The 26,291-nt window shown below is 48.8% G+C and overlaps 1 protein-coding gene across 1 annotated transcript in view; it reads left to right on the plus strand.

The window, feature by feature from the left end:
* The window catches only part of GRAP (GRB2-related adaptor protein), a 46,699-nt gene that overhangs the window by 14,778 nt on the left and 5,630 nt on the right, over nucleotides 1-26,291 (plus strand). The window contains exon 4 of the mRNA XM_018564681.1: nucleotides 798-920. Within this exon, the coding sequence (XP_018420183.1) occupies nucleotides 798-920 (123 nt within the window). The remainder of the gene's footprint in view (nucleotides 1-797; nucleotides 921-26,291) is intronic.

Consider the following 26,291-nt stretch of genomic DNA (forward strand, 5'->3'; position numbering starts at 1 on the left):
CCGTGGGGCGCCCTCGTTCCCAGCACTGGTACTGGAAGGTGGAGCTGAGTCTATGATATAGATTTGGGCTGTAGGTGCCCCTGTTCCTGGTACTGGAAGGTGGAGCTGAGTCTACGATATAGAATTGGGGTGTAGGTGCCCCTGTTCCCAGCACTGGTACAGGAAGGTGGACCTGAGTCTATAATATAGGTTTGGGCTGTAGGTGCCCCTGTTCCCAGCACTGGTACTGGAAGGTGGAGCTGTGTCTATGATATATATTTGGGCTGTAGGTGCCCCTGTTCCCAGCACTGGTACTGGAAGGTGGAGCTGAGTCTATGATATAGATTTGGGCTGTAGGTGCCCCTGTTCCCAGCACTGGTACTGGAAGGTGGAGCTGAGTCTATGATATAGATTTGGGCTGTAGGTGCCCCTGTTCCCAGCACTGGTACTGGAAGGTGGAGCTGAGTCTATGATATAGATTCGGGCTGTAGGTGCCCCTGTTCCCAGCACTGGTGATGAAGCTGAGATGACATCTGTTGTGTTGGGTTATTTCCCTGAACTCAGTGAAGCAGATAGGAAACCACAGAAACCGCGACTTGTACTGAGCACACGGTGGAATTCAGAGCGCTGTGCCGACCTGCAAGTGGAGTGTGCAACAAAACCAGCCCACGTCGTGTCTTCTAAGGAGGAACCCTAACACTTCACACTAACCCTTTACTTACATCACATGCAGGAGGGCCCAAAGCACCCTTGTGGACTTCTTATTTTAGTGTGTTGTGATTTGTCATCTTTTACATGTTCTGTATCACTTGTTGTAGGTGGTACGCCGGCCGGATCTCCAGGCAGGTAGCGGAGGAAATTTTGCTGAAAAGGAGATTTCTGGGCGCCTTCCTGATCCGTGATAGTGAAAGTTCTCCCGGGGAATTCTCCATCTCAGTCAAGTAAGACTTACTGCTTCTGTATTCTATATGAATGGGGTTTTTTTTAAAATGAAAGCTGCTGTCCAGGCAGGAAATGAAGAAACATTGTTTTTTAATTACTTCTTCAAGGTTGGGGTTCTTCTTCAAGCAACCACCAGCTCCTTTCACTGTAGCTTGAGCATTTCCTGTTGAGAAGACCAATCATCTCAGATGGCTATCTGCGGGCTGAGTGCCTGGTCTTCTCAATGCCCCCCTCTAGTCTTGGATGTGACGTAGCCCTGCAGACTTCTTTTCCCTGAGCTGCTGGAGGAAGAAGATCCAGAAGTTGGGTGATGACTTGATGATCTGGACTTGAAATAAGCTTTACTCCTGACACTATTGAAGTGTATTGTATGCAGGGCTGGATTTTCCACAAGGCCAACCAAGGCCTTGTGGAAGGGGCAGCAGGGAGTAGAGGGGCAGCTGGGGTGTGGAATTCCCATCTCCTGATGCCCGGGACATGTAGTTCTGGGTGCCGGGTGGGTAGTTGTCTTCAACATTTAGCCCTGCTTTGGGTAAATGTACTGCGGGGAAGCCTCTGCTTGTTTTGTAAAAGTGATCTCGCCAAGATCACCTTTTTGCAGCCTGCAGGTCTGCCATTCTCCATGGGGGCGGGGGGGAGTTGGCGGGTAGGGGCGCATTGAGGAACCCGATCAAGATGCAGTGAGTCAAATCATTTTGTCCTTCAAGAAATACCTCCCGTGGTGTCCATTGATGTCATCACTGTGTCTTCTGCTGCTCTTTGGTGGGTCCTGTAAACCTGCCTGAGATCTTTTTCAAAAACATTATATGAAAGATCTTTTTAGATGTTTCTAGATCTCTTTATCTCTCTTTTGGGATCACTTTAGATGTGACTTCTACTCCCTACTGGGTGCTGTGCACTCGGCCAGGGGCGGACTGGGCCGGGGGGCAGGGTGGCAATTGCCCCCCGGGCCTCTCTGTTGCCTCTAAAAACGGCCCCCGTCGGGCCGGCGCTAACACGCTACTTCAGCGGCCGAGGAGAACAGCATGTTCGGCTGCCTTCCCGAATGCCCGTGTCACTGATCTGGCTCCTCAGCGGCCACGGCAGCTCCCTCCGCCCACTTCTGCTGCTATTGGCTGGGAGGGAGACTGCCCACCTACCATTGGCAGGCTGTGGAGTGCTGCGCGGGACCTGAAGGGAGGCGACACACGAGGAGGCTGCTGGAACATTCATCGAGGCTGCTACTCGGCTGATCAGTGGAAGGGTTGCAGACATGTCTAAAGGGATGCCGGGGATGCCTTCTTTCATATAACGAGTGGGAGCAAAATGATTGATAGCAGAGAAAGCTAATAGCTGTCAGAGGGAGGCCAAGGACACTACACACGAGAGGGGGGTGGGGGGGGGCAGTGATTAATGAATGAAGGAATACATTCAGACAGGAAATGAAGGTGGGCTTAAGATAGCGGCTGAAGCTTCAAAAGATTATATTGCAGAGCTGAAGGTTTCCAGGGAATTGAGTCTTCAGATTCCACAAAGGAGAGGACATCCTACAAGTGTTGGAAAAAGAGAGTTCAACTTTAAGGTGAGTAATTAAAAAAAAGGGTTCTGTATGAGGATGGGGTTCACAAATCGGACCTAGATTAGTTAGCCGTGTGTCTATAAATACCGGTCCACCTTCCCGGCACCTATCAGAGCGGAGGAAGTCACTGGGACAGGTGGTGGAGTGTCTTTAATGTGACAGAACAAGTCCATTTGATTATGATGTCTTCCGGCCATTTCATGACTTGGATCAATGAGATCCTTCACAGACATCCTGACACATGTGGAGAAGCACGGGGATTGATCATGTTTATTTGCTTGAAGTTCTTCCCTTGGACCCAGTTAGACGCCCTCTATGTGATAAAATGAAGCCTCTCTCATGCTCCTTGTTTTCCTGAGATTAGCCGTCCGATCTCAGAGGTCCCCTGCAGATCCAAACAAACCCATAAGGGGGCAGCAAAGGAACAGGATTGTCCTGAGGCCTGGATAAGGAGAAAAATCCCAGAGGAGTAAGAATGCTATTTGTATTGTATCTTTTATATAGAGGGAGTGTGCGGCCCTGATATAGGGGGAGTGTGCGGCCCTGATATAGGAGGAGTGTGCGGCCCTGATATAGGGGGAGTGTGCGGCCCTGATATAGGGGGAGTGTGCGGCCCTGATATAGGGGGAGTGTGCGGCCCTGATATAGGGGGAGTGTGCGGCCCTGATATAGGGGGAGTGTGCGGCCCTGATATAGGGGGAGTGTGCGGCCCTGATATAGGGGGAGTGTGCGGCCCTGATATAGGGGGAGTGTGCGGCCCTGATATAGGGGGAGTGTGCGGCCCTGATATAGGGGGAGTGTGCCGCCCTGATATAGGAGGAGTGTGCGGCCCTGATATAGGGGGAGGGTGCGGCCCTGATATAGGGGGAGTGTGCGGCCCTGATATAGGAGGAGTGTGCGGCCCTGATATAGGGGGAGGGTGCGGCCCTGATATAGGGGGAGTGTGCGGCCCTGATATAGGAGGAGTGTGCGGCCCTGATATAGGGGGAGGGTGCGGCCCTGATATAGGGGGAGTGTGCGGCCCTGATATAGGAGGAGTGTGCGGCCCTGATATAGGGGGAGGGTGCGGCCCTGATATAGGGGGAGTGTGCGGCCCTGATATAGGAGGAGTGTGCGGCCCTGATATAGGGGGAGGGTGCGGCCCTGATATAGGGGGAGTGTGCGGCCCTGATATAGGAGGAGTGTGCGGCCCTGATATAGGGGGAGGGTGCGGCCCTGATATAGGGGGAGTGTGCGGCCCTGATATAGGAGGAGTGTGCGGCCCTGATATAGGGGGAGGGTGCGGCCCTGATATAGGGGGAGTGTGCGGCCCTGATATAGGAGGAGTGTGCGGCCCTGATATAGGGGGAGGGTGCGGCCCTGATATAGGGGGAGTGTGCGGCCCTGATATAGGAGGAGTGTGCGGCCCTGATATAGGGGGAGGGTGCGGCCCTGATATAGGGGGAGTGTGCGGCCCTGATATAGGAGGAGTGTGCGGCCCTGATATAGGGGGAGGGTGCGGCCCTGATATAGGGGGAGTGTGCGGCCCTGATATAGGAGGAGTGTGCGGCCCTGATATAGGGGGAGGGTGCGGCCCTGATATAGGGGGAGTGTGCGGCCCTGATATAGGAGGAGTGTGCGGCCCTGATATAGGGGGAGGGTGCGGCCCTGATATAGGGGGAGTGTGCGGCCCTGATATAGGAGGAGTGTGCGGCCCTGATATAGGGGGAGGGTGCGGCCCTGATATAGGGGGAGTGTGCGGCCCTGATATAGGAGGGGGAGTGTGCGCCCCTGATATAGGAGGGGGGTGCGGTCCTTACATAGGAGGGGGGTGCCGCCCTGATATAAAAGGAAACCCGCGAAACGTGTTGACTTTCTTATCTTGTTGATTTTTTTTGGATGGACTCTGATGTGACGTCCTTCATGTTATCTACTGAATACCAGGAGACCCGATTATAACCACACCCAGCTATCCGCCTCAGAGGAGGGACCGCCCCCTCCCCCTACCAGGGACACAACCTTCTCCATCAGTCAATTAGACAGAAGCTGCCGACAAGCGCACCGTCCTGAGCGCACCTCCCATCGGTTCCGTATTTGTTAAAATAAAGACATGAAAAGAAAACCCAAAAAGATTGTTCTATAAACTTCCAAAAACATAGAGTACCACCCGTGACCCGTTCACGATCCGTGTGTTCAGAACTTCCGGGCTCCCTGGTAAAGCTTGTGTGAGAATCGCCGTCCCGTGTCATGTAAACAGATGACGTGCCGGGTGAAGACCGCAGCTCTGAGCCCTTACCTGAGAACATGTCAGCTTATGCCGGGCTGAACGGGGAGGCTGATGACTGCAGAGGAAGGATGGATCGGCCCGCCACAGGATGTGGGTGACACCGGCGGAGCCTCATAACTGTATTCCTGTCCTAGAGAAAGCGAGGTGTAGATTTCACGACCGCGGTGCAAACCTGACACCGTGCGTCCCGCCGTGTACTGTCCTGCAGAGAGGGATATGCACTGTCTTCTGTCAGGGCTGGAAATAGACGTGAGAACTCGGCGACAGTATCCGGCTCTGGTTAAAGTTTTTTGAATTTAATCAGCGTAGACAAAGTGTTCACAAATGTCTGACATAGAACAGCCCCTGCTGCTGCCTACTCTCAATTCCACCTACTATGAAGTTACAATGTTGCAGACTGATCACTGGGGGAGGGGAGACTGAGGAAATGCTTCTTCCTGCCTGCAGCAGACTGATCACCGGGAAAGGGGAGACTCAGGAAATGCTTCCTCCTGCCTGCAGCTGACTGATCACCGGGGGAGGGGAAACCGAGGAAATGCTTCCTCCTGCCTGCAGCAGACTGATCACTGGGGGAGGGGAAACCGAGGAAATGCTTCCTCCTGCCTGCAACAGACTGATCACCGGGAAAGGGGAGACTCAGGAAATGCTTCCTCCTGCCTGCAGCTGACTGATTTGATAATTCTCCCAGATTGCCTTGCACACCCCGGGCCTCTTTGACTGGAACTGTTTTTTAGTAGCTTTTTGAAAAATGTGGAGAATAGATTCCTGCAGATTTGTAAAGTTGCTGACAGGTCCAAAATGTCCAAGGACCCAGATGATTAAAGTGGGCCTCACTCTCCCAGATGACCCCCCTAAGCCTAGCCACAGTCTCTTGCTTGCTGTCTCGGTGCGAGTGACGGCAGCTCAGTAAAGCACAGCAGTGAGGTGGAGAAGCCTGTTAGTTTTTGTGGTTTTGGCATCCCCAGCATCCTTGTAGCACATACCACATGACCTTGTATTTGATGGCTTCCTGTACAATCAGTTGCCGTGTTCTGGGACTTCCATGTGAATTCCAGGCTGTGGTTCACATTCAGGTAAATAGAGAGGCGCGCACGCAGATACCTGAGCTTCACATCACATGGCATCACATGGCATCACATGACATTACAGCCAACACGTCAACCCAACAACAATGATACCGCAAGAACAATAAATAAAGACGCGCACAGCTGATCGCTCGGCATGGAATGGAGCCGGAACGTTATTATTACCTAACCACAAAGAGATGAAATAACTTTAATGAACATGGAAACCCCGAAGTTACATCAAATAGGCTCTCAGGAATAGACCCGCCCACTAGAGGTGCCCAGCAAACCAGCTATCAGGAACCCATAAGGAGAGAAGTATAGACCAGAGCAGGCAAACTCCAGCTGTGAAGTCCCAGCATGCATCTGCCTCTGGGAGTCATGTCTGTAGCTGTCAGAGTCTTGCAATGCCTCATGGGATTGCAGCTGACGGGCCGGAGCCTGCCTACCTGTGGACTAGAAGGCTGAATTGTTTTTGAAGACAGAAGGGGGAAGGGAGAACAAGAGTCCAATTATATTTCCTTCATTGCAGAAGTCCAAAGAAGACAAACCAACATGTTTCGGGTGCTGCAAGGTTTCACCTCCCCTTGTTCTGTGTGTGGAAGCATAGGTCTCTCTGCAGGGGTCGGACACGCCCCCTGCTGAGTCAGAGCTAGAGTTCTCCAATCAGCAGGGGGCGTGTCCGACCTCTGCAGAGAGGCCACCCCTCCCACTCACCAAAAAACAAGCTTGGCTTTAGACAGAAGTACTCGACAAAACTCTTTTTTTAACTTTTGGATGGAGTCGGAATGGGCTAGAACCCCTGTTAGAATCGTATTGCCCCATGTGACCACCCAAAGGGGAGTTATACCCTTGGGTGGGCACATAGGGCCTATCTGTCCCAGTGGCACTTGTCACAGGGGCTTAAAATGATCAAAAATTATGAGTTGCCAGCTGAACAGGAATAGAGGGGAAATCTCCCAATGGGGACACTCGTGCCCCAACATGTTTCAGGATTTCCCTCACTTTTAAAGACTTCCTCTCACTTCCTGTTGTGTCTACTGGACAGGAAGGAAGTGGAAATCTGCCCAATGAGATGTATGGCCATAAGGACTGAAATGATCAAAAAACATTTTGAGTTGTCACCTGAACAGGGACAGTCTTACACTGGGGACACTCGTATCAATGACAGCTAAAGTGGGATTTCCTTAAAGGAGTTGTAAAGTCCCAGCATCTCCTCTCCTGGTATAAGTAGGGATGCGAGTACAAGTACCGATATTTTTTCCTGGTACTCACCGATACCCAATACCGATACCGGAAGTCCCATTAAGGAAGCAGGGAGGCGCGTAATGACCCGATTAGCAGGGAAGCCGTCTCCATGCTCCCTCCTCAAACTCAATATAGAGACACAGATCTCTATCTACTTTTTGACCTTAGATACTCTAAAGAGATTTCTACTCACTTCCTCTTGTGCCTCCAAAACAGGAAGTGTGTTTCCCCCGATAAGATACATAAAGTTACAAAGATTCAAAAAAACAAACTCTGAAGGTGCCCATACACTGTACGGTTATCGTACGATAATCGCCGGAAATCCCGCGATCGTACGATAATCGCAAAGTGTGTGGAAGGCGTGCGACCGTTTCTATTGTACGATCGCACAAGCAGGCTGGAAAACCCGCCGAGAATCGTACGAATCTCGGCGGGTTAGCGCCCATTCTGCATTGCAGTCATCGGAAGCCCGCCCCTCAGGGGGGCGGCGGCTTGCGATGATCGCAAGTACGATCTGCCTTTCCAAGATGGGCAGATCGTACGTTTTTTAAATTACTTTACAACCCTCGCAAGATAAAAGTCTTGCAAGGGTTGTAGCGTGTATGGCCACCTTTAGAGGTTCTCACCCTTCCCTGCTCTCCAGAACCTTTATGCCCCATTCACACTGAGCGTATCGCAAATCGCGCGTTTGTCGCGCGATTAGCATTTTGCGCCATATCGCGCGACATCGTGCAACTGGTTGCATTGAATTGCAGTAGAATCGCGCCGAAATCCGCTCCAAAAAGGGTCCTGTTGTAGCGACCCGCGACAGCGACGAACAGAGCCCCATTGCCATGCATTGGAGAGCGATATCGCGCGGTAAATATCCGCAATACCGCGCGATAAATCGCTCAGTGTGAATGGGGCCTAAAATGAAAGATTCGGCTTTAGCGATATGTAGTCATTCTGGAAGAGAAGAGTTTACGGTATAAAAGGGAGCGTTTTGCGTTGTCCCCGATCCCTGAGGAATGCGAGGCCGCCGCGTCTCTTTCTCGTATCACCTGTAGAATTCCTCCCGGGTATAATCATGACATTTAACCCTTGGCTGGCTGCGCGGTCTGGTGACCGTCGTCTGTCTGTGGGAATCTGATTCATCGTTAATGTGAATTCTATTTGCGGTTGTCATGTGACTCACCGTCTGGACGGACAAGCCGCTCCTCTCCAGGGCTTCAGAGATCGCTCATCGCACCCTTCTGATTGTAATTGGGATGTAATTATAGCCGCGCCGGGGTGGACATTGCTGGGTGCGATAATGCCATTTGCTGGGGAGGGCACGTGGAAGGGAAGGGTTCTGGTAAAGGGCACCTGTCATTGTACAGGAAACGATGGGCCGAATTCATGAAGCTGCAATGAATATTAAAGAGTATGGGAGTTTTTTATTTCTTTCCAAATAAACAGGAAATATCTGCATATTCATTTCCAGAGTGAAAGTCTGGGCTGCTTTCACATGCTTATCAGATTCACTTTCAATTCGATGTAAACCCAATCAATCAAATCTTGCACAGTGATAATAAAGCCAAAAGGATATTTTCCCTTGCAGGGTCCTATGGAGCCACCCTTGTGTGTGCTGGTATGCTGTGTGTGTCTCCACGAACACACAGAGCAAGGAAAGCCGCTTCCCTCCCTTAGGCCTCATTCACATGAATACAGCTCCGCGCTGCGTGCGGGGCCGTATTGGGCCACTCCCGGGCAGGACAGGTGCTGTGTGTGATTAGTAAGCAGCCCCTGTTCTTCTCTATGTGAGTACACAGCCGTACGCCGCCCCTACGCTCACCCAAACTGCACGGCCATACGGGTGCGGGTGTCCCGGCTCAGGCGCAGACAGGATCCATCCTGTCAGCGTACGAGTACGGACACCCGCAACTGCACGCATGTGGGGGCGTACGGCTACATACTCACATAGAGAAGAACAGGGGCTGCGTACTAATCACACACAGCACCTGTCCTGCCCGGGAGTGGCCCAATACGGCCCCGCACGCAGCACGGAGCTGTATGGGCCGGCCGTTACTCATGTGAATGAGGGCATACTCCCCTCTCCTCCTTCCTTCTCCCTTTTCTATGCTAGTAAGGTATCAGCCTCTTGCAGTCCCTGATGGGACTGCGAGAGGGAGAAGTAGCACAAGGAGCCTATCAGTTCATGTGCTGACAAGAAACATGCTGATAGGAGGAAAGAGCAGTGTGACAGAGAAATGAGCTTATCGCATGCGCTGCTTCTACTTTCACTGTCCAGTCAGGTGCTGGGGATGTGTCCAGCACGAGCTGGGCTCAGAGGAAGTAGGTTATATGATCTGGAATATTACACAAAAATTTGGTGGTGATCCTGTCTGATGCTGACTTCTGTGCCAATTAAACCCCACCCAGCACAACTGAGCTCTGTCCTGTATATGTAGCAGCTGTGAAAGGGTTTGGTGTCACTATATTGTTGGCCAGTGATGCCCCTCCATCACAGTGATGGGCCAGTAAGGTTTAGGTGGTGATATGGCTGGACTCTCAACCTAGGATGCCAGATAGATATTTGTGTACTGGAACCAGGTTTGGTGTCACCATATTATTGGCCAGTGAAGCCCCCCAATCACAGAGATGGACCAGTAAAGCTATGGGTCAGGGGGTAACGTGGCTGGACTCTCATCTTAGGATGCCAGATTTATATTCATGTACTGGGTTTGGTGTCACTATATTATTAGCCAGTGAAGCCCCCTAATCAGTGTGGGGCCAGTAAGGGTCAGGAGGTGACGTGGCTGGACTCTCGACATAGGAAGCCAGATTGATATTTGTGTACTGGAACCGAGTTTGGCATCACCATAATATTGGCCAGTGAAGCCCCCCAATCAGTGTGGGGCCAGTAAGGGTCGGGAGGTGACGTGGCTGGACTCTCGACATAGGAAGCCAGATTGATATTTGTGTACTGGAACCGAGTTTGGCATCACCATAATATTGGCCAGTGAAGCCCCCCAATCAGTGTGGGGCCAGTAAGGGTCGGGAGGTGACGTGGCTGGACTCTCGACATAGGAAGCCAGATTGATATTTGTGTACTGGAACCATTGAGGATACAAAACAACCAGAAGCTGAAGAGCAGGAGCGTGCTGATAAGGTTGATCAGGACCATTGAAAAGTTTGAGCTATGAGGGGGGCTTGAGACATAGGGGCAGGAATCAAAGTTCTGGCAAGATTGGGCTGTGCTCCTGGGGGGCCGGCAGGTCTTTCAGCCACTCTATAGGGGAAAAATGAGGGTGGTCCAGAAGACTCTGGACATCTGGAGGGTATGGTCATGACCTTGGCAGGGGCCCATGTCATTTCACACAAGGGTTTTGAGATGAAGCTTTTAGTCGTACCGATGATAGGTCTAGTATTTCCTCTACAGCTGAAGAGCAAAAAGGTTCTTTGTGACTTCAGACGGGTCATCCCAAACTTACTATCAAAACTTCACGTCTTTCACTGCTTAACCATCCAAATTCTTGTTCAGTCATGTCGGATTGTCAACTCGCCCCTTGCTGGTGGGAACATGAGCCACAAGTCTGACTCACTGACAAAATACAACGCTAAAATACCGGCATTGTGCAACCCCAACCCTCTCTGACCACCCACGTTCTCTGATGCCAGCTCAGTCCTGACATGGCATCCCAGCGACCAGTCCTCTTCCTTTACTTAGTCAGCAGAAACATTCACCGAGTTATTGCATACGCGGCGCAGAGGTTTGAAATGTATGCAAGAGAGATATGTATACTCGTCATATGCTGGAGATCCATGAAAATGACTTCATCTGGTCCCGCTAAGGATTCATCGTGGTGATTTGGCTGCATTATTATTATGTAAATGATACCCTGATAGCTAAGAATAGAGTGCCGGGGTTCCGGTACAAATCAGGTGTCATTTAGATTTTCCTTGTTCTGTAATGGCAGTGACCAAACAAAAGTGGGTGGAGCTTACCAGTAAGGGGAGGTACTTCATTGCTAAAGGAGGCATGGCTTGCATTAACAAGAGTTTTTCCTTACCGTAAATGACTTTCTATGTACTTGCAATGTGCCTTTAGATTTGCTAGAAAATGTGACTGCTCCAAGAAGAGTCAAAGTTTCTAGCTATAGTCTATAGGCACATTGCAAGTCAACAAGCCCCTTCCCTCCTTGCATGTCATAGCCCTTTCCACTTCTAGAAGTGTCCAATCACTGTCTGTGCTAGCCCAGCTCCTCTGCCCCTCCCTCCAACTCCCTTCATTCCCTTTTATGTAGCTGTTGGGGAGGACTGAAGGGGAATACTATAGAGCTTGCTGGGGCTGGTGACATCACACCCAAGACGGCAGCGCCCATCAACAGTCTTCATCGGAGGTAGGCAACTCCGGCCCTCCATCTGTGCTTTAACTACAAAATCCAACATGCCTCTGGGAGTCATGCCTGTAGTCTTGCAATGCCTCATGGGACTTGTAGTTCCACAACAGCTGGACGGCCAGACAATGAAAGATTTATAGCAGGGGGCCCACCATTTTTTTGTGTTAAAATCTACTTTTCAAATGGCGAGCTCAATGAGATCTACCAATGACAAAAAACACCTTCGTTGTTCTTTCTTCTGGCGGTCTCTCCTCACTCTCTCCCCTGGCTGTCTCTCCTCACTCTCTCCCCTGGCTGTCTCTCCTCGCTCTCTCTTCAGGCTGTCTCTCCTCACTTTCTCCCCTGGCTGTCTCTCCTCGCTCTCTCCCCTGGCTGTCTCTCCTCGCTCTCTCCCCTGGCTGTCTCTCCTCACTCTCTCCCCTGGCTGTCTCTCCTCACTCTCTCCCCTGGCTGTCTCTCCTCGCTCTCTCTTCAGGCTGTCAACATAGGAAGCCAGATTGATATTTGTGTACTGGAACCATTGAGGATACAAAACAACCAGAAGCTGAAGAGCAGGAGCGTGCTGATAAGGTTGATCAGGACCATTGAAAAGTTTGAGCTATGAGGGGGGCTTGAGACATAGGGGCAGGAATCAAAGTTCTGGCAAGATTGGGCTGTGCTCCTGGGGGGCCGGCAGGTCTTTCAGCCACTCTATAGGGGAAAAATGAGGGTGGTCCAGAAGACTCTGGACATCTGGAGGGTATGGTCATGACCTTGGCAGGGGCCCATGTCATTTCACACAAGGGTTTTGAGATGAAGCTTTTAGTCGTACCGATGATAGGTCTAGTATTTCCTCTACAGCTGAAGAGCAAAAAGGTTCTTTGTGACTTCAGACGGGTCATCCCAAACTTACTATCAAAACTTCACGTCTTTCACTGCTTAACCATCCAAATTCTTGTTCAGTCATGTCGGATTGTCAACTCGCCCCTTGCTGGTGGGAACATGAGCCACAAGTCTGACTCACTGACAAAATACAACGCTAAAATACCGGCATTGTGCAACCCCAACCCTCTCTGACCACCCACGTTCTCTGATGCCAGCTCAGTCCTGACATGGCATCCCAGCGACCAGTCCTCTTCCTTTACTTAGTCAGCAGAAACATTCACCGAGTTATTGCATACGCGGCGCAGAGGTTTGAAATGTATGCAAGAGAGATATGTATACTCGTCATATGCTGGAGATCCATGAAAATGACTTCATCTGGTCCCGCTAAGGATTCATCGTGGTGATTTGGCTGCATTATTATTATGTAAATGATACCCTGATAGCTAAGAATAGAGTGCCGGGGTTCCGGTACAAATCAGGTGTCATTTAGATTTTCCTTGTTCTGTAATGGCAGTGACCAAACAAAAGTGGGTGGAGCTTACCAGTAAGGGGAGGTACTTCATTGCTAAAGGAGGCATGGCTTGCATTAACAAGAGTTTTTCCTTACCGTAAATGACTTTCTATGTACTTGCAATGTGCCTTTAGATTTGCTAGAAAATGTGACTGCTCCAAGAAGAGTCAAAGTTTCTAGCTATAGTCTATAGGCACATTGCAAGTCAACAAGCCCCTTCCCTCCTTGCATGTCATAGCCCTTTCCACTTCTAGAAGTGTCCAATCACTGTCTGTGCTAGCCCAGCTCCTCTGCCCCTCCCTCCAACTCCCTTCATTCCCTTTTATGTAGCTGTTGGGGAGGACTGAAGGGGAATACTATAGAGCTTGCTGGGGCTGGTGACATCACACCCAAGACGGCAGCGCCCATCAACAGTCTTCATCGGAGGTAGGCAACTCCGGCCCTCCATCTGTGCTTTAACTACAAAATCCAACATGCCTCTGGGAGTCATGCCTGTAGTCTTGCAATGCCTCATGGGACTTGTAGTTCCACAACAGCTGGACGGCCAGACAATGAAAGATTTATAGCAGGGGGCCCACCATTTTTTTGTGTTAAAATCTACTTTTCAAATGGCGAGCTCAATGAGATCTACCAATGACAAAAAACACCTTCGTTGTTCTTTCTTCTGGCGGTCTCTCCTCACTCTCTCCCCTGGCTGTCTCTCCTCACTCTCTCCCCTGGCTGTCTCTCCTCGCTCTCTCTTCAGGCTGTCTCTCCTCACTTTCTCCCCTGGCTGTCTCTCCTCGCTCTCTCCCCTGGCTGTCTCTCCTCGCTCTCTCCCCTGGCTGTCTCTCCTCACTCTCTCCCCTGGCTGTCTCCCCTCACTCTCCCCCCTGGCTGTCTCTCCTCGCTCTCTCTTCAGGCTGTCCTCACTTTCTCCCCTGGCTGTCTCTCCTCGCGCTCTCCCCTGGCTGTCTCTCCTCACTCTCTCCCCTGGCCTTCTCTCCTTGCTCTCTCCCCATGGCTGTCTCCTCGCTCTCTCCCCGGGCTATCTCTCCTGGCTGTCTCTCCTTGCTCTCTCTCCTGGCTGTCTCTCCTCACTCTCTCCCCTGGCCTTCTCTCCTCGCTCTCTCCCCGGGCTATCTCTCCTCGCTCTCCTAGCTGTCTCTCCTCTCTCTCTCCTGGCTGTCTCTCCTCACTCTCTCCCCTGAATGTCTCTCCTTGCTCTCTCCTCTGGCTGTCTGTCCTTGCTCTCTTCCCTGGCTGTCTCCTCACTCTCTCCCCTGGCTGTCTCTCCTCGCTCTCTCCCCTGGCTGTCTCCTCACTCTCTCCCCTGGCTGTCTCTCCTCGCTCTCTCCCCTCGCCCCTGGCTGTCTCTCCTCGCTCTCTCCCCTGGCTGTCTCCTCGCTCTCTCCCCTGGCTGTCTCTCCTCGCTCTCTGCCCTGGCTGTCTCTCCTCGCTCTCTGCCCTGGCTGTCTCTCCTTGCTCTCTGCCCAGGCTGTCTTTCCTCACTATCTTCCCTCGCTCTCTGCCCTAGCTGTCTCTCCTCTCTCTTTGCTGGCTGTCTCTCCTCTCTCTCTCCTGGCTGTCTCTCCTCTCTCTCTGCTAGCTGTCTCTCCTCTCTCTTTTGGCTGTCTCTCCTTTCCGAGAACACTGTAGTGACATCACCAAATCGCCTGGGACTAGCGGTCAGAGGCAGCGGTGCCTGAGATCTCATGCTGCAGATATACAGCTAGGAGGCTGACGGCACAGGAGGCACACCGCCATTTCTCAGGAGGAATTTCAGACAAAAAGGTACATTTTTCAGGGCACTGCTTAAGCACAATGAATATTGTTAGACGTTCCCTAGAACAGATCTTTAGTTCTATAACTCAGGTCCGCCTGAAGGGGAATTCTGTGCCTTGCTTCAAATACCATTCAGTAAGGCGAACATAAAACGTGCTACTCCCTGGGTGTACCATACAAAGCACCAAAAAGCCCCAAAAACCCGGGAAGCTCTTATATGCAAATACCAACTTTCACTTCCACCCCCATCCCACACCTAATGACTAACCTATCAATATGAAACTCAGCCTTACTGACCAACTGTGAAGCATGGGGGGATGGGGGTGCTGACTTCTACTGGAATTCACTATAAGTGTTTTAGACGGCTCGGTTTAGGGGTCCCTAGGATGTTCTGGAATGCAGATGGGTGTGTGTGCTAACATGCATCACAAGAAGGGGGCGGGGCACAGGTATATTTAAAGCAATTATCTCAATTTGAATTCTTATATAATTATATTTGTGCAGATTTACGTATCAGAGATGTAATCCCTTATGTAGCTTAGTTACTTTAGTCTGATGACAAAGCCAGAACTTGGAGAATCCCTCTGGTCTGGAAGTTGCTGCCCTGCTAACTGCCTGAGCTCAACGCTGATAACTGATGATGTCTCCAAGCTCCTGAGTGTGCAGTACAGTATCAAATAACAGAGCCCAGTATTGGTTTCCATTTCCCTTCAAGTATTACTTTTTCTAGTTTTGGATAGAGATACATCTCCTTCCTCACTATCTCTCATGGTGCCCATTGTCACCCGGAAGCCAGAGCAGAGAAGATCCCCATGGTCTGGAAGTTTCTGCCCTGCTAACTGCCTGGACTCACGCTGATTTCTCATGATGTCTCCAAGCTCCTGAGTGTGCATATCATTATCAAACACCAGAGCCCCGTAGTGGTTTACCTTCCTCTTAAAGTATTATTCCTTCAAGTTTTGGATAGAGATAGATTCTCCATCAGTCTTTGTCCTGGTGACCATTGTCAGAGGAAGTACGAAGGTATCCCTAGGACAGGGGAGTGTGTTACTGGCAGGATCACCAGGTGAAAATAAAAGAACCACAAGCCTGAAAAGCTAGAAGTAGTGCAGCCACCACATCTAAGGACTGGCAAGCTGCAGTGTACCACAGTTTTATTTTTGGGGGTAGATACACTTTAGCTTTTAAGTGACATTAAACCCTCAGATTTTTTAACATAAACCAATACTGTAATGTGTGCCTCACTGTAATCCATGGTAGTTTCCCTTCTCTTTGCTGCTCTTCCTTTTAAATCCTCATGTCTTCTCATGCTGGGGGAGGACTTCCATTTGTAGCTGAGGGCCTCTTCCTGTAGTGCTGGCTCAGGTTTCAAACCAACACACAGACACCATGTATCCATTCCTGAGACAAGGCAGTCTGCTGCAAAACAGAAGTCCTCCCCCAGCATGAGAAGAGATACGGATTTAAAAGGAAGAGCAGCAAAGAGAAGGGAAACAACCATGGGTTACAGTAAGGCACACATTACAGTATTGTTTTAGGTTAAAAAATCTGAGGGTTTAATGTCACTTTAAGGCTGGGTTCACACCTAGGCGTATTGCATATGCACGTTTTTCGCGTGTTTTTTTTACCGCGATTCGCGGTAAAACATAACGTGCGGAAAAACACGCGTTTCCGAGGGCTACTTGGCTGTATCCCAATGGAAACGCCCGACCAAAACGCCCCAAAGAAGTACATGTACTTCTTTGGGCGTAGGGCGGTTTCCCACGCGTTCGGGGAAACCGCCCAGATGGGAACCATGCACATTGAAAATAATGGCATTTCCCTGTTTGAGCGTTTTTCCGCGAGTACGAAAGCACGGAAAAACGCCCAGGTGTGAACCCAGCCTAAGGCTAACCCAACCAAAAAATTAAACTTAAAGAAGAACTCCACGATGTATTCAAATCCACCCTTGCGTGTGCTTGCCTTGGTCTAGATATGAAAATAAAGAAGAAATGCTAGTCTGATCCTCGGTCCTGACTGGCTGCTAGACCGGTCCCCAAAGATTCTTCCTCCCTGGGCTTCAGCGGTCTAAGGACCCGTGGCGTCATCAGGTCTAATGCAGGTTTGAGATTTGACATTGGATTTGAGAACGCTGAAAATTCCGTTGAATTGGCGGTCCGTCCGAATCCGAAATAACAAATGTATCATATGCGCGAATATACTAAAACTATATCCTGGCATATGTAAATTCGTTTGCCATACTGGCCGCCAGCAAGTTCTGCGTAGGCGCGGCCATTTTTGAGTTTATCTTGGTATACACAAATATGTCGGCGCCCGAACGTATGGGCGCCACCATCTTCATGTATACCAAGATAAACTCAACGATGGCAAGCGCAGAACGCGGCGGCAGCCAACATGGCCGCCGCTCGTTCTGCATTTCCAGTGTGACGTCACACGCTGAACGAGTGGCGGCCATATCGGCCGCTTGTTCTGGATTTTCAGTGTGCGGTTCTGGATTTGGAGGCGCGTTGCCTCCGAAACAGCAGAAAAATATGTTTTCTTTGAAGAAACGAATGGAAATGTTTTTGCCGTGCACATGTCTAGTGAGCGGTCACTGCCACAGGACAGAGGATCGGGTCAGTATATCTTCTTTATTGTCGCTCCTACACCAAAGTGAGCACCTGACCCTTGCAGTGCGGGGGGAGCGCCACTTCAAGGGTTCATTTGAATACCCGCCGGAGATCTTCTTTAAAAACCTTCACAACGGAAAAAAACCAAGCCCGGTGACCCGTCTTTCCTCTCCCACTTTCCGTAGCGTATTGTTTGCCATAAAATGAAAGGAACACTTTAAATCTTTGATCCCTGAAGAGTGGGATTAGTGACGCTTAATACCGATACTTAAGCTTTCAATGTGATGTACATGTTATAAAAAATTTACAGCCATGTGTCACGCATGGACAAGCTGGTGGATTAGACACGCATTTGAAAGCATGCATCAGGGAAAAGCGCCAGCGGGAACGACACCCTGCCCTCGTCTACCTTTCCGGTGTTTTGGGATGCACATCCAGCTGTGTGAATCTCCCTCGTCTCTCTCCGGTGAATGGGAAGACTGAGGAGGATAAACAAGAGTGGAAGAGGCGCTGGGTGGATCAGATGAGAGCTGAGTCACCAGAAACAACCAGCGCAATATTCCCTCCTGGAGAGCATTGTGTAAATCTGTCACCTGCCGCCCACTTATCCGAAATCACATGGCTCCCAAAACTTCCTTGTTTCCCAAATGATACCTTCAAGTTTCAACTACATAGGCAGTATCTGAAAGGCAATGTCTAGACTTTTCAATTTTAGACACACCTATATACTAGGTCATCTTGATATCAGACATCCCAACCTGCAAAACCTTATTTCAGGGAGGCATCCTTCTCATTTCAGGGAGGTGCCGTCTCTGTTTTTTTTATTTTGACAGCGGCCACTGTCAGAATAAAAAAAAACAACAACTTGATAGCAGGGAAATGAATAGCTAGGCTGCTATTGGTCATTTCAAATTGCAATAGCAGGCTCGCTGTTGTACCCACCTACTGCTGCTGTCAATCAGCAGAGGAGCACCTCAGGTTCACCTCTGCTGATTGACAGCAGCAGCATTTAATGTTAATAATCACAAATAAAATAAAAACATTATTTAATCAATAATAACATAAAAATAATGTAATAACAATAAAATGCTATGATATCTACTATGTATATAGTGTGTGTGTGTGTGTGTGTACACACACATAGTAGATATTATAGCATTTTATTAGTTTATGTTATTATTAATTAAATTATGTTTTTATTTTATTTGTGATTATTAACATGACATGACATATGGTTACAGGCACCTTGCCTGTGCATTGTGTAAAGGCGGCTGTGCTCTTCCTGTGAGATGTATTGCAGGGCAGGGGGTTCCTCTCCACAGCTCAGCCAGCAGCCAACATTAGGAAGTGTGCCACTCACCCTCCCTGCCCCCTCCACAGGCGTCTTCTATCGGCTGCCCCCCCGGCATTGTCATTCAAATCACAAGGTGTCTTCAGAGCTAGCTCAGGGACCTCTGCCTCCAGCCAATCGCCGGCCGCCCTGCCTTGCCTAAACCCCTCCCACTGACCAGCCACCGTTGCAGGCACGAACAACAACACTTTATCCCCCTTACAACTAAAAACTTTATTAATTCTCAACAGAACTAGTAAACGCAGCAGACCCGGAAAGGTTTAAATCCTTTCCGGGATAAAATGTCTCTCTTGCGGGCGTCCGGGAGCCGCTATCTATTAGCGGGAGACTCCCGGAAAGCCCGGGAGAGTTGGGATGTCTGTGATATAAATAATTTGTTCTGTGTTTTTGTTTCTTGTTTTAAATGCCTCACTGTAATAAATATACATGGGGGCAGCCATATTTGATCACTGCTCAGACGCTGCTTCCTGCTTTCCACTGTTACACAATGGATCTGCTTTACTGCTCCATCTCACAATGCCAGTCTATGAATGGGCCGAATAATTGAAAACAATATATTCCCTGCACGGCTTCCTCAACAGTTGTTGAAGTGAATGTAAACCCTAACAAATCACTTCTCTTATGTGGCACCTTTGGTCTGTTAATAAAACCATTGGAAGTGTTTTGTTATATCTGTCTAAGTGCAGAAAATACCTGTTGATACCACCAGAAGTAAACACCAAAGTTCCTGAGGTATCAGCATGAGGTCAGGCAGCTAGCAGAGCAGCAACTTCTAAGCCAAGGGGAGTCTCTGGGAGCCATGCCTGTGGCTGTCAAAGTCTTGCAATGCCACATGGGATTTGTAGTTGCACCACAGCTGGAGGGTCAGAGTTTGCCTATCCCTGGTCTAGACCATCGGAGTCTCCTCAGCTTTGGCTTCCTGGTTGTAATGGTCACCAGGACAAATAGTGAGGGAGGATGTATGTCTATCGAAAACCAGAAAAAGTAATAGTTTGAGGGAAATGCAAACCACTACCACCTGTTCTGCACTCCGGCTCCCATTCTTCACAAATGGTCACTGTGGCCGACTACCATCTTAATGGTATATAACTTATATAGGCACTGCTGCCTGTGTGTCTGGACCTGTCGATTATTTTTGACATGCGGTTTTCATTGGTGAAAATCTTTAATCCTGAATTAGATTTAATGATGATGATCAGAACAGGGAATTGATGCCAATTACAAATCATACAAGAACAATTTCTGAGCTCATCCTGTCCCATCTTATTGACAACTTGCTACTAACAGCAGAAACCTCTCCCTTTCTTCAGGCTAAAGAATGAAGAAATCATTTAGCAGCATACAGTCCTTCCGTGGTCTACCACCCTACTTGTCCTATTTTTGCTTGTTTACAGGCAAAACCCCTTCTTTCACAAATGCCACCATGCCTCCCTGCTCTCAATCTCTCTCAGTAACAAATAAGTTCCTCTGGGGCCCAGACCCCTGTCAGTTATTAGTTGGGCTGTACTTAGGCTCGGTCCCTATCCATTTGTTGGTTGGCTTCTACTGGGGCTCGGTCCCTTGCAAGATATTGGTTGGGTTCTTCTGGGGCTCAGTCCTCCAGTTAAGTTCTTTTGGAGGTCAGTTATTGTTTGGGTTTTCCCAGGGCTCAGTCCCCTGTCAGGTAATTGTTGGGTTTTCCTGGAGCTTAGCCCCCCCTGAGTTATTGGTTGGGTTCTCCTGGGCCTTGCTGCCTGTCAGTTTTTGGTTGGGTTCTTCTGGGGCTCAGTCCTCCAGTTAAGTTCTTTTGGAGCCTAGCCCCCTCTGAGTTATTATTGGGTTCTCCTGGGCCTTGCTGCCTGTCAGTTTTTGGTTGGGTTCTTCTGGGGCTCAGTCCTCCAGTTAAGTTCTTTTGGAGTTCCGTCCCCCGTGAGTTATTAGTTGAGTTTTTCAGGGTTTAAACCTCCTGTCAGTTATTGGTTGGGTTTTCCCGGGGCTCAGTCCCCTGTCAGTTATTGGTTGGGTTTTCCCGGGGCTCAGTCCCCTGTCAGTTATTGGTTGGATTCTCCTGGGCCTTGTTGCCTGTCAGTTTTTGGTTGGGTTTTCCTGTGCCTCAGTCCTCTTTTTGTTGTTAATGGGATTCTCCTGCTCAGCCCTATTTTATTTATTTATTGGTTGTGTTCTCCTAGAGCGCAGTTAAATATCAGGTTTTTGCTGTATTCTACTAGGGCACAATCCCCTGTTATTTACTAGTTGGGTTCTACTGGAGCCTGATCACATGTCAGGTATTACTTGGGTTCTACTGGGGCTCTGTCGTCTGTCATTTATTGGTTGGGTTCCCTCGGACCTTGATTACATGTCAGTAATTAATTGGGCCCCCTGCCATTTAATGGTGGAGTTCTTCTGGAGCTCGCCCACATGACATTTGTTAGTTGGGTTCTACAGAGGATCATTCCCCTGCCATCTAAGGGGTGGTTTTCTTGAGCTCGATCACATGTCAGGTATTAGTTAGGTTGTACTGGGCCTCTGTTCCATATTCTTTATTGGTTGGGTTCTCCTGGAGCTAGGTCACATGGCAGTTATTAGTTGGGTTCTACTGAGTCTCTGTCCCCTGCCATTGATTGGTTGGGTTCTCCTGGGGCTTGGTCCTCTGTCATTTGTTAGTAGGGTTCTACTGGGGCTCAGTGCCATGGGGGACTTCATAAGTACTCAACTCTTAAATGTCCTTGAAGTGTTATAGTGCAGCCAAGACAAAGGTTGGTGGTAGTTGAGTTTTTAAAGGAGAATTATGAGGCGAGTGATTTTCACTCAGCCTCATAATCTGAGCCGACCTGTGACAATGAAACTGTCGCAGGTCGGCTCAGTAGATCGGGAAGTGAGCGAACACATACCGTCGCTCGCTCACTTCTCGATCTATCCGTGCAGAGAGCCGTGACTGTCACTCACAACACCCTCCCCGATCCACCAGCGCTGACTGACGGAACGGACGGGGGAGGGGGCGGGTACAGCTGTCACTCACGCAGCTGGGTGGATCCAGACAGAATTGTCAGGATCCGTTCCGGCTGCGGCGGTCTCAGTATACTATAAGCTGTAGCTCGCGGTATACTGAGCTTTGGGTGACGGAGGATGCTAGTTTGTGTCCTCCCGTTACCCTTAGGACTATGGGGAAAAGCCCTAACCCCATAGTTCTCCTTTAATTCAAAGATCCATTCCTGTAATGTTTGCCAGTTGTCTTGGTATTTTTCAGCAGGACTATTTTCAGTTGTGGTTGTTTTTTTTTTTTTATTAATACAACGGTTGGCTTGGCCAGTCACATGATCAATTGTGGTCATTTCAGGTGCAGGTATAAAGAGACAATAGGACATTGACAAAAATATGTGAACCCTTCATTCAAGTGGCTTGCAAATAAAGTGCATCATAAGCTAGCAATTCATTTCTAAGAGTTGCAGAATCTGCATTCTAGAGCTTCTCATGTAGGTCACACATGGGGATTTTCAGCTGATGATGACACAGGTATATAAATATTCACCAAAGTACGGGGTTGAGAAAGATACACCCAATATCATGTTTCACAGCTGCAACCCGGCATACTTGAGTCACTGTTAACCCGTTCAGGGCAGTGTCATCGTCTTGTTAGTCAGTTTATAAACAGAATTTGTAGCAAGAGGAGCACATGTAATTAGGCTTTGATGGAAGCTTCCATTCCCCAAATTATGTTCCACAAGCTAGGTCATAGCGTGGAAGCTAAACTTTATCAGAAACGTCTCCCTGGAAGTAGCTTACAGCACCCGAGTTGAGGAATGGCTCTGTCAATGCTTGTTCACAAGGCCATATAGACTAAACTGATTTTTATGTTGTCACCTTTTTACAAACCATTTATAAGACCCTGAAGAAGGAACTGAAGCTCCTCTCCTGTTTCTGAGGCCTCCAGGTAATGGCTAGCCATTGTACATAATGCAGTGCCATCAGGCAGCACCACTGCAGCTGCAAATTGCTGGTTTGTAGACTGCCATTTGGTTCCTGGAAGATACAATCCTTTCATCCAAACAATCATTATGTTGGACAATCCCGTCATTACATCTATGACCAGCATTGCACAGCCACTATTGTTAAATAACACCTTACGGAGATGTACTATCCATCTAGTCTATTACAGAGTTGCTCCATGCAAAACAATCCATCATTTGACCAAACAGATGTGTCTTCCGATGAAGTTTAAGCCTGCACCATGATAAAATACAGTATATATACAAAACATATCAATAGGATCTCCGTTGGGGTGTATATATTGTAGCTGACTTGTAGTATTGTTGCTTATGGAGATAGGCCTTCATGGTTAAAACAAGCCTTTCGCCAAATTCCAGTTCCGCATAAAACAGCTCTCGGTAAAGGAGACTAGAAATACTCATCTCTTCTGCTGCCACGAGCTGCACCTTCTGACATTTCAAGTATCTCCAGGTCAAAAGCTACATTCTGGCCTTCACTTCCAACTCCCTTCCCTAATGCCATCTACCCAATTTGAACACTCCTGTCTCCATGACCCTTCCGGTGTGAGTGATTTCTCTGATTTACACCTTTACATCTACATCTCTACTCGAAGGCCAAGGTCCTACTCTTCTCTCATATGTTCAGTCAATGGCATAGTGATCTCTAAAAACCACATAACCCAGCAGACTGAACCCAAACTCCATACTGCAAGGATTAAGTGCTTGTTATTGTCTAGGGGCTGGAGTAAAGCGGATTCATTTACCTGATCCCCACTCCTACCGTCTCCCCTAGGGCTGCTAGACTGGTCCCTGTAGCCTCTTCTCCCCTGGACTCGGGCCGACTAAAGACATCTTCACGTCTAATGCTGGGTCCATAGACCAAAGAACATTCCACCAGCTAAAGCGGAGAGGGGAGAAGGAACAGGCGACGGAGGAGTGGGGATGAAGTACGTAAAGGTGCTTCACTGCAGCGTACAGACAAAAACAAGCCTCACTGCCACACACCGAATGGGTACTTTTTTTGGTTGGCCCAGAAATGGGCTTGAGGTTTCTTCTGAAACCAACACTTGCAGGAATATGGATCTCCTGTATCCCTTGCAGCACGCCGTTGTTCCTCTCGCTGACTCCCACATGGGACCATGAGATCTATACTGATGGAAATGGCGTTTTCGGAAGAAGCTTCCCCCGCCATTTTATCTTCAATGGAGCGGCGCTCTTCAGCAGAAGAGATGAGTATTCCCATTCATTCTTCTTTACAGGCAGCTGTTTTATTTGGAATTTGAGATTGGCGACAAGGTCACTTTAATACAGGCATTGATGTATGACACCGGGGGTTACATGGTATTGTTTTTAGATAACTGTTCTTAGTGTTCTTTTAACTCCTTACCACGACTATTGATATGGCCCTTTAATGTGGAGGCGGGCTTCCCGATCATGTGATCGCTGTGAATGTCTTAGCAATCTTGGAGGGGAACTGCTGCACTCCTTACCGGAACCCCTATGTATAAAGGAGGGTGCTCTAGTAACCACGGACGGCGCCGTGGATCTTCAAATATATGATACATGTCACCAGCACACCTACAGTATGTCTTGTGTCAATAATCCATCTTCTTTATTGATGCAGACTGTCACAAAACGTTTCGGGGGCCACGCAGGGTCCCCTTCATCAGGTTTTAGCATGGCTGTTGTAGCAGTCACATGATTGGTAGCCCTTCCCACCGACTCCCAAACATATATAGTGACTGGGAGCTGTCATTGACTCCTCGGAACCTGTTCTAGGAGCACGCTCTCAGCACAGGGCAGCGGCCCGGCTGATATATGCGTACAGCCACCGTTATGGCCCACTCGGCAAAGGAAAACATTCTTTGTAGATGATATGATTTGATATTTGGATGATCCAAGCTCTAAGGGAATATTATACCTTTGGCATATTCATAAGTGATCCATAGGGCAGGCAAGCATCTGGAATTAGTAGAATTGCCGCCATTGAGAAGTGTCCGTCACACTCCGCACATCAATCTATAAATGATTTGCGGGCGCTCTCCTTATAATTGCACTTTATTTTCATGATAGACTCCTATTAGAGGACATTTATTGAGGAGAGAAAGAAAGTGTTACATGATCCACACCCCGCAGGTAATCCCCGAGCCTTTGTGCAGGCTTCAGATGATCAAAAGGTGCTTCTCTCTAATTGATGACAAGCCTCGTTATAAGACGTCTTTATGTGACAATGTCACTCACTGCCCAATATGTAATCATGACATGTTATTCTCCTCCGTAGAACAGAGAGAGTAAGCATTCACATCCTATTTCCATACTCTAATCAAGAGCAAAGAGCTCTGTATATGCCACGACCCGCAGCAACCAATCAGAACTCATCTTTTATTGATGTAAACTTTGTGTAGAGTAGCGAGGGGTCAACACGCATCAGATTTGTTTGTTACACATTAAACTAAATGCCAATCAGCACATCTACTTTAATGCAACATATCTGCATAAAATGCACAATCATGGCACACGGGGACTGCAGACTGTGCGCAGCATGTACCTCCAGGGCCGGTGCTACAACTAGGCAGCTGACTAGGGCGCAGCCTCAACCTCTCACCCCCACACGGTGCCCCCCCCCCCCCCTATATATTTCAAATTGCAAAAGCCAATAGCAGGCTGGCTATCGCACCCGCCCACTGACCAGAGGAGTGGAACTGAGAAACGACTTTCTCTCTCTGCTCAGTGGGCGGGGTTTCAATAGCCAACTTGCTATCGGTTATTTGAAATAGCTAATAGCAGTCCGGCTATTGCTCGTGACATCCACCAGTCACCTGTAGAAGCTAGCTGGCAGAAAAATGGGGCTTTGCCGGGGGGTGGGGATTGGGGGTTGCACCATAGTAGGGGGGCTGCAAGTAGCTGGTCTTGACTAGTCTAGCACCGGCCCTGTGTACCTCTACCAGATTTCTGAACGGATCGTATTGGCTATGTGTGCGCACATCTGCGCTCTCCTGCGAACTCACAACACCAGCGTATAATCTTCATAGCGATTGTTTCCTTGCCTTTGCACATTTCCTTTTAGTAAATCGGGTCGGCTGTCCCCTATATGTGGAGAAGGAAAGTCCTCCTGAACCGAAGTGTCAGTGTTTTGGGTGAAGCTGTACAGCTTGTTTTTCCGATCCATCCAAAGCTCAGACTTATCCACATTCTATTCTCGCTAAGCAGCCTAAGTATTAAAACATCATTAGTGTTCCAGTCCAACTGGTTTCTGGGCTCATGATTTCATTCTTTTTATACTCAAGCATCTTGTTTAATGTTACAAAGTAATACTGAAGTGGTTTTCTGACAGTGCTAGGAGTGGACCGTGCCTGTGTGCTGTGTGTTGAAACGGCCACTTGTAGTCTCCATGCAAAGCCCATATGACAGGGTGACAATGCAGGAGTAATATTAAGAGGCAGGCACAGTGCCTTGTCATCTTATATCATCAAAAGCCTGTACAAGGACCTTCATGGCAGGAGCTATTTTAATGGAAGCTGCAGATTTAAAAATACTGAAAGGTGCTTTTGAAATTCCATTAGAGCTGAACTCTGTGCTCAAAAACTTGAATTGAAAGATATATAAATATATAAATAAATAGCCACAAAGGTTATAAATCCACTTTGTGCGCACCAAATATATACCGCCTTTTCAGGTCGAATGTATGTAATATAACACCACATTATGGCCACTAGATGGACCTGAGAAGCATAGGAAATAAGCATTTATTTCCAATGCTCCTCAGCTCCACCTAGTGGCCATAATACAGTATTGCATTACATACATTC

This window comes from Nanorana parkeri, unplaced genomic scaffold (assembly GCF_000935625.1).
Source record: "Nanorana parkeri isolate BGI_ZX_2015 unplaced genomic scaffold, ASM93562v1 scaffold772, whole genome shotgun sequence".
NCBI lineage: Eukaryota > Metazoa > Chordata > Amphibia > Anura > Dicroglossidae > Nanorana > Nanorana parkeri.